Source organism: Limulus polyphemus, unplaced genomic scaffold (assembly GCF_000517525.1).
Source record: "Limulus polyphemus unplaced genomic scaffold, Limulus_polyphemus-2.1.2 Scaffold7726, whole genome shotgun sequence".
NCBI lineage: Eukaryota > Metazoa > Arthropoda > Merostomata > Xiphosura > Limulidae > Limulus > Limulus polyphemus.
Genome location: NW_013673336.1, coordinates 21,963 through 33,511, shown reverse-complemented (window position 1 = coordinate 33,511; position 11,549 = coordinate 21,963). Strand labels below are relative to the sequence as shown.

General features: G+C 31.3%; 1 protein-coding gene across 1 annotated transcript; it reads left to right on the top strand.

The window, feature by feature from the left end:
* The first annotated feature begins 418 nt into the window (after nucleotides 1–418).
* LOC106474821 (tether containing UBX domain for GLUT4-like) lies at nucleotides 419–5,878 on the top strand. The gene is made up of 4 exons (XM_022403124.1): nucleotides 419–476; nucleotides 3,076–3,203; nucleotides 5,027–5,184; nucleotides 5,857–5,878. The coding sequence occupies exons 1-4, from the start codon at nucleotides 429–431 to the stop codon at nucleotides 5,865–5,867; spliced, it is 345 nt and encodes a 114-aa protein (XP_022258832.1). The 5' UTR covers nucleotides 419–428; the 3' UTR covers nucleotides 5,868–5,878.
* Nucleotides 5,879–11,549: the final 5,671 nt, after the last annotated feature.

The following is an 11,549-nucleotide window of genomic DNA, read 5'->3' as shown; positions in this document are numbered from 1 at the left end:
ACTCACAAAGAGATTAGAATAACAATGTGATAAAAACGTAGCTTAGTGATGTGTTGCTAGGAGGAACAATTTGTGCCACAATTACAGCCCTGATATTTTAAGCCTGTTTAAAACTTGCTTATTGAACAAGATGAGATAGGCTTAGTTTGATTATTTTATACCACGTCAAGTTTCACATTGCCGGGCAAGGTCGTGTTTATTTCCTAAGTAACTGCTTGAATGTGGAAAGAAATGAAGATCAGTTACTTGAGTTGAAAAAATGAATTAGAAACTTGTTTTAAAAACTGGCACTTACCTAAAATAAAATTATCTTATAATCAATATTGTAGAAATACTTGTTTTTTAAAGTTTCATAAAATTATTCTGAAGTATATACAGTTTTAAATGTATACCGAACTAGTGTTGAGATGCCTTTCTCTCTGATAGACATGGCTCCACCTAAGGTAGTTCTTAACCCCGAAGACAGACTCTTTGAGGTAAGGTTTCTTTCCAGTTAGAGCCCAAAGAAATCAATGGGGAATTTTCATCTTTAAGTTTTTGTATACATACATTAACCTTCAGCTTGAATACTAATAAGTGCACAGTTTCATGACATTTAACACTTTGAATAGGTATTAAAGCTGGATGCTAAGGTATGTATATGCTGTTAAAGGTGGATGGATGTATTCATCATACTAAAGTATATATATATATATAATGTTAAAGGTGGATGGATGTATATGTCATACTAAAGTATATATATATATATGCTGTTAAAGGTGGATGGATGTATATGTCATACTAAGGTATATATATATATATATATAAATGGTGTTAATGGTGGCTGGATGCATACGTCATACTAAGGTATATATACGATGTTAAAGGTGGCTGGATGCATACGTCATACTAAGGTGTATATATATATATACGATGTTAAAGGTGGCTGGATGGATACGTCATACTAAGGTGTATATATATATTATATATATATATGCAGATTTTGTTGAATACGTTAAAACGGCTTATCGACTTCTTGAGAAGATTTCTAAGAAGAAAGTAAACCTACAGACATCAGTCTTATTCAACAAAATCTGTCACCAAAGTACACCAATATATACGATGTTAAAGGTGGCTGGATGTATATGTCATACTAAGGTTTATATATGGTATTAAAGGTGGCTGGATGGATACATCATACTAAGGTATATATATGGTGTTAAAGGTGGCTGGATGGATACGTCATAATAAGGTGTATATATATATATATATATGCGATGTTAAAGGTGGCTGGATGTATATGTCATACTAAGGTTTATATATGGTATTAAAGGTGGCTGGATGGATACGTCATACTAAGGTATATATATATATATATATGGTATTAAAGATGGCTGGATATATGTCATGTTAGGTGTATATGTATGTCATACTAAGGTGTATATATATATATATTTGTATTTTTTAAAACATACCATCCGCTGACACTTTAGCTATTCCTCGACATTGGCTTTGTCTATCTAAGCATTGGTCTCGGGTGCTCCAGTCTTTTATACCCCACTTAAATGCCCTTAGTAATATCTAAGTTGCAAATCTCTCCACCCACATCAATGTGCTCTCTATCCTGGTACTGTAAGCACCTCAATCTGAAAACGTTTTCTCGACAAAGCATTCGTCACAGTTTCTTCTGATGAACTGCTGTGACTCTTTCTGTAATGGATTGAGATTTTTGCATTGCCTTGTGGATTTCTGTATAATTACAATTTCCTTAAAAAAAAAAAAGAAATTGGTGTGATATTTGCGGGTATGAATTCCCGCATTACTACTATCAACACGGCAGCTAATCCGACCTCCCCTATTCTTCCTTGGTCAGATTGACTGCTTCTGTTCCTTCTGTAGAGATACCTTGAAGGAGGGAGTTTGTTTACTGCTGTAACCTTTGTGTTTTACATGTGGCTTCTTTTTATCATCACTTGATGTTTGTGGATGTCCTAAAGGTGTTTGTATCACGAATTGATGTCACCCGTATGCCTTTTTGTTGTTGCTGACCTCGAGAGTTTCTTTGGCTCTAACAGCTAAATAGATTCAGACCTTAGTTTTAGGGCCCCTTTATTCAGGCTAACCAACATCACTTGCATCAGAATCTGCCTAGGTGTGTGTGGGAGGGGGGGGGTCATTTAGAGTGAAATTACAACTGGTATTCCTTCACAGGAGATTCATGGATACTTCAGGTTCTGGTATTGAAGTTGGTTTTTTCATCCAATTCTCCACCTCCATTATCCTCCCAAATTGGTATTTCCACACCCACCTGAACAGTGGGGTGTGGATTTTCGTTTCACAGCTATCAGAGTTACTGGTCGTGGGGGGTAGTAATGACAGTTGATCCCGTTCTTCCGGGAGGTTATTCCTATTTATCTGTTGCACTTGGGAAAGGGGGTGATTGGCAGATGATCTTCATTCTTTCTTATGTGGGTGGAGGGATTTACAAATTAGATATTGCCCAAGGATATTTAAGTGGGGTATAAAAGACTGGAGCATGCGAGACCAATGCTTAGATAGGCAAAGCCAATGTCGAGGAATATCTAAAGTGTCAGTGGAGGTAAGTATTATTGGAAATATATTTTCAGTTTAGGAAAATGTTAACAATATATATATATATATGCTGTTAAAGATGGCTGGATATATGTGTGACGCTAAGGTATATATACACACACGTTGTTAGTGATACAAGTATGGAAACATTATCTATGCATAGTGAAATTGAAAAATGGAAGTAAATGTATAATTTTAGTACTGGCCTAATATTGTGAAGAGTTGTGTTGAGTTGCTTAAGACTCACTTTTAAAATTGTGTTTTTAAGTACATATGTATATTGTTGCATGGGCAGTAAAAATTCATTTACTACAGGTAATACTGCTCTTGATATATTATTTCTTTTATGTATATATTTCTTAGTGTAGCTTTTCTGATGTAAGCTGAAACTTTCCCGTTAACAGATTTCCGTGTAAGTGTGTTACATGCGTGTTTTAGATCATGAATCTTCATATGCTTTTTTATAGAGATATCTAGTTTAATGAAAAATATTGTTATTTGTAGGCTAATCTCGTGCCTGCTGCAGTGGTTTACTTTGGTTGTAGTCATGCTGTTCAAAGTTACCTACACCCTGATGTGAAGGCTAAAGTGTCCTCACTAGCAGCAGCAAGACTGGCAGCTTTAAAATACAGGTGTGTATTTGTGTTTAAAATAGTATTTTAAAACATACACACACACACACACACACATATTTTTACACAAAAACACACACACGTATTTTAACACAAACACACACACACCTGTATTTTAACACAAAAACACACCCATATTTTAAAAGTACACACCTGTATTTTAACACAAACACACACACCTGTATTTTAACACAAAAACACACCCAGGGTGTGTTTTGTATTTAAAATACGGGTGTGTTTTTGTATTTAAAATACAGGTGTGTGTTTGTGTTAAAATACGGGTGTGTATTTGTATTTAAAATACAGGTGTGTGTTTGTGTATTAAAATATAGGTGTGTGTTTTTGTGTTAAAATACGTGGGTGTGTATTTGTGTTTAAAATACAGGTTTGTGTTAAAATACATGTGTGTTTGTGTTAAAATACGTGCGTGTGTTTGTGTTAAAATACGTGTGTGTTTTTGTGTTAAAATACGGGTGTGTATTTGTGTTTAAAATACAGGTTTGTGTTAAAATACGGATGTGTGTTTGTGTTAAATTATGGAAAATACATGTTATTATTGTTCCACTTGTGTGAGTCCCAGTGGCTTTTTAAACATTTTACTGAACTATTTATGCACCAAATTGTTTGTGGGTTCTTGAATGAAACCAAAATACCTTCAATATAGAAGATGATCTCATTAGTTATTGCTGAGTGAGCATTGTAACAGGCAGAATCATAAAATTACCTACTATGAATAAATTTGTGGATCCCACTGCTAATGAACGGTATAAAATAACAGATTGATAAAGTGAGTGTTGAAGAACTTACCAGAATCATGGAATTGGAAGGGATTATGGGAAATATCGGTACATTTATATCATGGATGTCTTAATAAAAGAAGTCATTCCATATTACTGAAATTATATCAAAAGAAATAAAAATCAATTCAAAGGGAGGCTGTGATTAGAAAGTTACTTGTTGTATGATTGATTAATACTTTATCAGTATGGATGTTTTACTTAAAGATCGTGAAATACCACTTTGATTATAAAACTTGTATAATTATTAATGACATATAGAACAATAAACTGGTAAGTTTATTGTACATACAGTAGCATTTTGTTTACCAGTTACATGTCCAGCATTATCAGTTTGCACCCATATATTTATCAATTGATAACGCATGCTATTAACCATACGTGCACGGAGTTGGTCTAATGGATTGACTTCGTATTAGAGAAGGAATCTTGACTTTAATTGTAAATTTACTACGTGTATCTACACAAAATGTAGCAATCTTTTAGTCAAGTGTACAAGTCTGTTGTACACGTGTGTTACAAAAGTATTTATAATCAAGATATGTCTGGATTTGCGACATCAGTCCAATTCAGATTCTGACAAGTTAGAGTGCCAAAAGTACTTTTGTCAATTTTACAGCTAAAGTATTACATTTTATTTACCTCACTGAACTCCCAAATTCTGATTTACAGTTTTTTCAGTATCCTTGTCCACTCTCATCTATCATGAACTGTCTCTAAGTCGGTAACGTAGGGTAAAATGAAAGTTTATAACTCTGACATCAAATACATAATACCATGTTGATTGACACTCTGTTAAAGGTTGTGGCATATGAACTTTGACCCATAGGATCAGTAGTGTCCACTGTATTCAAAATGACTGATTCAACTATCTGGATGTCTCAATAATATGGACGTATTAGCTCGTTAGAAGTGTGTTTGTACTGACAAGGTTTCGTTGTAATGTTATATTTATTGTATTTTTATGGTAATAGGCATGTTACATAATAATGATTTATTTATTCTGTTAATGCTTGACTTCTCAAGGAGGGCAACCAGGGGTCCACTCCTTGGTGAAGAAAATGACTTCAGTTACACACCCGGTCAAGCCACTCCTCAAGTAGCCATTGTTCAAGACGAAAGGAGGGTCGTGGCATCATCGCATTCCCACAGTAGTGGACATTTACCTAAATGGCTTAAACTAGGTATGAAAATAAAGTTTTAAAAACATCATTTAAGTAAAGTAATGTCTGTGTAACGAAGAATTGTTCGTGACAGCGATTGTCTCGAATTATCCAATAGAGTTAAAGGTAATGTGAGGAGCGGGACATTTCAACCCATTTCGGTGCCCACTTATAACTTATTTACTTAAAATGCAGTGTGTGTGTATGTTATAATATCCATTTACTTAGGCTTTAAAATATAATTATTTTTTGTATCCCATCTTTCTGTTTTATTAAATTATTCTCTTTATAAAACTTTATCAACTGAATAGCGAACATGCTGACTCCAGAAGAATTTTAAACTGTATATAGTTTTAAATAAATAAAGTTACTGTAATGTAGAAGAGGTTGATTTAACGTTTACATAAAAAATATCAGTAAATCGTCATCCTTAAAAAAAATTGACGATAGTCCACGTATTGCGTATTATTAGCTGTTTCCAGAATAAGAATCGCACTTTTGAATCCAACAGAAATGTTTCGGTGGTGCATAAATAGTCAAGAATCGTAGAACAAAATCATTTCTACCGGTTAGCTGTATTTTGATAGAATTTTCCAACAAAGTAATATCATTATGAATCCATTTTTAGAATTCCTATTTTTTATAAGAAGTTTGTGTTGATGATGAAACTCTTATTTTAACTTTTTTTTTTAGGCAACAAGTGAAAAAGATCCAACACAACAAGTGCCAGCTGCAAATTATGGAATATTTTTTCTTTCAAAACTACTTTAGAAGATTAGAAGCTTTATTAAATGAACTCTCTTGTGAAAATTATCATAACTTTTATCAGATGGTAATTAACATATAATTAGTTTTACTTAATGTGAAAATGGGAATTTCCAAAGGTTTTCTAATGTCTCTTCACTAGAAGATATATCACCGTACAGTGGAAAATGAAACACCGTTTTTAAAGTGTTACACCTCTCAAAGAAAGAATGTTGTACAAAACCGTTAGTGCGTAATCGACGGTTACTGTATAATAAATCATCACAAGTTGCTATTTGTAATTAGAATTGTTAGATATTTACATTGCCGTTAACGGAAGTTTGGAACATTATTGATTTGATAGGTCCTGTTTTCATTGGAATATCCAGTTTTCTACTGTGAAAATAAAACAAACTGCACTCTCCATGTATGGGGTTACAATGTAGTTATAAATACCTTCTACGTTTCGTGAATAATTGTATCTTACCCTTCTTGTTAAATATTTACATTTACTTTCAGAAACATTTAAAGTTTGTTTGTCAAATATAGTAACAAAACAAATTAGATTAAAGTCCATAAGATAAACAAACTGGAAAAAACCCCGAAGTAGCATACATGTGAAGATGTACCGTAACTGTTTTAAAGTGTATGAAAGCAGTTGAGCATGAACTGTTACTCGTGTATTAGTTATTGGAATGAAATTTTACATCTTTACACAAGAGATGTTAATTTTTTCACAGTTACATAATACATCTGCAGATGGAAATTATTTTTAACATTAGAAACATAATATTTTTTTTGTCAAATGAGTAGAATATATTAAACTAGACAAGTTGTTGTTTGCCTTCTATGAACTTAGAAACTATGAAATATATTTTAATGTTCTAAAAAAACACAGTTTCCCAATAAAATGTTTTTTTATAAAGAGTAATGTGAAATTTATTGTAAAACAAGGTTTTGAAATTGTAAAGCAATGTTTAAGTTTTGTTCAAATAAATCATTTCAAACAACTTGTGCTTTAATCCACAGAAAGTGTTAGTTTCCTCTATTTTTTTTTTGTAGGCACATTAAAATGCAGCTTTGAATTTCTTTCATTCAAATACAAAACTTTACTATCCAAAAGATATAGAAGTATTTACTAGTCATTAATTAAATGTATTGTCATACCCTTCTTACACCTGTCTGAATGTCTGGACACGTTCTTTTATTTTTCTGTTATGAATTTTTAACTTGCTGTTTAGACTTCTAGTAATGAGAAATTGAAGAACATTACCAAAACTTCGGACAGATCAGAACAAGTTACTTACATGGAACTGAAGTTCAACCCACTCTTATGTTGTTGTTGTTACTTATAAAAATTAAAATGAATACTTGAAACCCTCGGTACTTGGTGAAACTTCATTTTACAGAATTGAGGAAAAACAAGAATAAATTTATTAGAATTAGGATGTATTACTTGGTGAAACTTCATTTTACAGAATTGAGGAAAAACAAGAATACATTTATTAGAATTAGGATGTATTACTTGGTGAAACTTCATTTTACAGAATTGAGGAAAAACAAGAATACATTTATTAGAATTAGGATGTATTACTTGGTGAAACTTCATTTTACAGAATTGAGGAAAAACAAGAATACAATTATTAGAATTAGGATGTATTGTTTCATCAGTTGGTTTCGTAGCTGTTAGTGGTATTTTTGGCAGTAATACCAGTAATATATCACAAGGCTAGGTTATTAAAAAATCAAATATACCAAGTTAACAATGTTCTTGTATTTTTCTGCTTTTTCAAAACTTCCGTTTTTTTGTTGTTGTTGCATTCTTGGCTCTACAATTTAATTTTTTTATTAAGTTTGCGCTTTTGATGTTCTTTCAGTTTTTTCTCACGTTCTTCTAGCTTTCTTTCTGAACTTCATGCTATTGTTGAAAACCTAGTAAATGTGTAGCTATTCCTGACACCAAATAGCCTAGTTATGGGTATTTAACTGGTTTATGTTGATATTTAACACCAAATGTCCTGTTATGGGTATTTAACTGGTTTCTGTTGATGAATAATTTAGAGGCTTATTAAAAAGTAAAACTTGATTTTCTTGTAACAAGATAAATTTATAGAAACGTTACTGTGACACGTTTTCGCATACTTTAAAATTATTATTAGTAAATTGATTTCGAATTCGTGTTTTACAGAGCTTTAATCGAAAAAGATTAGAAAATAACATATAAAATTATCAGACCGCCATTAAAGACAACTTAACTTCACACAGAACAACACCTGAAAATTAAAATACAAGGTAATTGTATAATACCATTGCAAGCCTGCGAAAACAGTTATATGGGTGAAACCAGAAAGAGTGTTGACAGGAGAGTTTCTGAACATAAAAAAAAAAAAGACTTTAAATATGACAACAAACAATTTCATTTTTTGTCATACAAGAAATTCTGACCATCAAATCGACAAGAGTTTTGTACCAAACAGATAACTACATAAAAATGAAGAATCGTCGAAAGTTGTTTAATCAAAAATCTGCTAAACTTCAAAATCTTCTAAGGTCACTTTAAAATTGATGGAATTCGAAGTTCCGGGGTCACGTAGGAGTTGTTGACCAATGTTCGCGCCAAAAGACCATGCGAGAATGAAGAGGACACACGAATGTGTCGAAACTAATTTCTCCAATATCAAGACTTTTAACATTTTGTTCCATTTACTGTGTTTTTTCACTAAGTGCTGCACACGATATTGTGTTTTATTATTACCATTCGGTGAGTATGCGATGTACTAATGGAGATATGGTAGTGAATAATACAGACAGAATGTACAATGATGGTAAAGTGTGCGATACTAAGAGAAGTGTAATGTAAATAACAGAAAAAATATATATAATGGTTTGTCGCTTTTTGTAACAATAAAGAACTATAATATAATATTTTAAATTTTCTAGCATTTCTCGGAAAAGGAAAATATTTCTATTCTGTTCCCCTTACGTAGTATAGCAAGTCCAAATATTTGCAGTCAAAGATGAGCGTACGATTCATCCTTAGGGTCATAAGCTCATATATAATTTTTCAAACGCTGTAATAGCTCTCATTGGACATAAGCGAATAAGGTTGATGGTTAACATTAAAAAAAGGCAGATTTTATTAGTTCAGTTTGCTAGAATTAGTCGTTTTGCCAAATAAATTATTCATTAATTGCCGTTGTAGATATACACTGTTCATGAAAATAGGAGAAAACTGTTTGTAACCTGTACGACGATAGGCCGTCTTAACACCTGCATTCTCATATTAGGCTAACGTTGTATGAAAGAAGACAAGATCCAAAATCATGGATACTATCATTCAGTGGTTTATAATAGATGCAGATAGTTAAACATAAGAATTTAGACGAATTTTAAAGTTTTTATAAGTCTCATTCTTCTATAGTATATTTCATTTTGTTAACAACTGAAATAATATAAACAAATTGTACAATATCTATAATTAATGTAATAACAGTTCAAATTGCGTATATAAAAAAAATATGCTTTGAATATGCTTGGTTCACCTGAAAATAATTATTTTGTGGGTTTAATAGCACTTTTTTAAGTTTATTTATTCAATGCTTATTTTACTTTTGGATTTTTTTAATTAACACTTTTGCATAAAGATTATCTAAAAGTTGGTAAGAGTCGAGAGATGGCGCTTCAGAATATCAATTATTTCTATTTAATTTATTAACATAAAACCACTGGAGTACCTAGGCTTTGATTAAATAACACTTATAACAATAAATTAATTCCAATAGAACCAAAAACCCAACGAGCTTCTAATTCATTACAAAAAATATTGTTTCTAAAAATGTCCAAAATCATATTCACATTTCTACAGATGACAAAAATTTGCTAAATCAATTGAAACCTTATTTTCATTCTTTAAAGGTAGTCTGTAGTGCATATGTAAATATATTCAGATCAACATATCATTCTAAAATAAAAATTCTTAGAAATTTGAAATTTTGAAAAATTAATCATCATTTCCAAAGGAAAAACTACAAAACTGAAAGTAAATAATTGTAATAATATTTCTAGTTCTCTATCTGGAAAAAAATATTATATTATTGGAATTCTTGTACTAATACTGAGGGTTGGTAAACATTCTAATCTAATGTCATCGTGTTTTAAATATATATATATAATAAAGTTAGCGGTGATTCAGTAATTTTTTTTCTCCTGTAAATAAATATTTTCTGTTTCGTGATTTTTTCTCGTTATGTCAGTATTAATTCTCGTAATTTAATAAAATTACTGAGCACGCTTATGTTATAAAGTAAAACTAAAAGTAGTGGAATGGGAACTATCACCTTTGCTTTCTTTGTTTGTAAACAACAGAGAGCATGCTCGTGAAGCATATATAGCTTCACCAATTGTATTCAAGGACATGACGTCATCCAGTAAAACTAGCTGTGTTGTGCTCTGAGAAAATCACATACCACGTTTGTTTGGATGGTTGTAGATCGAGTGCAACCTTGTGGTAATTTGTAAAATTCGCTACAATGGAGTCTTTGAGGGAACAAGTTATGATAAATCAATTTGTTCTAGCTGCTGGATGCGCGAGAGAACAGGCTAAACAGATATTACAGGCAGCACACTGGCAATTCGAGGTAAGTTTGGTTTAATTTCAGAAAAACACTTCGAAAACCACATCATTTATTGACCTTCCTGCTTGTAATAACTATAAGAACTAAGTAAAGAAGGTAGGTAACATGGCACCGTTTTAGTTGTTACACGAACTAGTCATTAGTAACTTTTGTTTACCTTTTTCATCATGGCCGAAGTTGAAAGTGGATATTTTTTTATCTTTGTTAATACAGTTTTACAGCATGGAAGTTTAATGATATATTTAGTTATGTCAAGAAATAGTATATTTTATCTGATGCCATTCTCCCATCGATATAAGTATATTGCTAAATCATGTTAGGTAATAATCAAATGCAAAAATAATAAATAACAAAATGTAAACATGAGAAATAAATATTTTGAAAATTATTAGTCATAAACACTCATTCGTAGATGTACTGACTTGAAGTAATTCAGTGTATATTGTACATCTGTATTAATTTATATGGTATTCATTCATGTCAAAACTAAAGCAGATGTTTGTTTTCATATAAAAGTGTTGTATTTTGGTCCTTTTTAAAAATATATAAGTTATAATGTAATTATACCTTTACTTTAAAGTAATAAAATATGTAAAATTGCATCAACGTTCACTTGAAGAAAACAATAAATCTTTCATATCTTGTGTGTTAATGGTAAATAGAATCACTGGAGGAAAGAGTGAAGGATATGGTAACTTCATAACTATATACCATCTATTAACTGAAAAGCTGTTTGTAGTAAGTTAACAGCATATTATCATCCATCAGTTAACTTAAAGTAATAGTCATTATATTTTAATTGTACGGGTAATTAGCAGTATATGGTAACCAAAGCATGTTTAAACAACTTGAATATGTTGGTTTTTAATAATTTAAAATCATATTAAAAAATAAAACTAAATGCCAGTTAATGAAAGCTTTACTGTATGAATTACCACAAACTTATCTGAAGATCAAATACTAGGGAACACAAGATCTAGTAATAGTATACACTGTGGAATCTTCAAA

Bases quoted from the DNA above. Each gene is read 5' to 3' on its own strand.
- LOC106474821 (XM_022403124.1), top strand. From the start codon at position 429: ATGGCTCCACCTAAGGTAGTTCTTAACCCCGAAGACAGACTCTTTGAG. The intron at 477-3,075 runs GTAAGGTTTCTT...TGTTATTTGTAG, and splicing joins CCGAAGACAGACTCTTTGAG to GCTAATCTCGTGCCTGCTGC. The intron at 3,204-5,026 runs GTGTGTATTTGT...TGACTTCTCAAG, and splicing joins CTGGCAGCTTTAAAATACAG to GAGGGCAACCAGGGGTCCAC.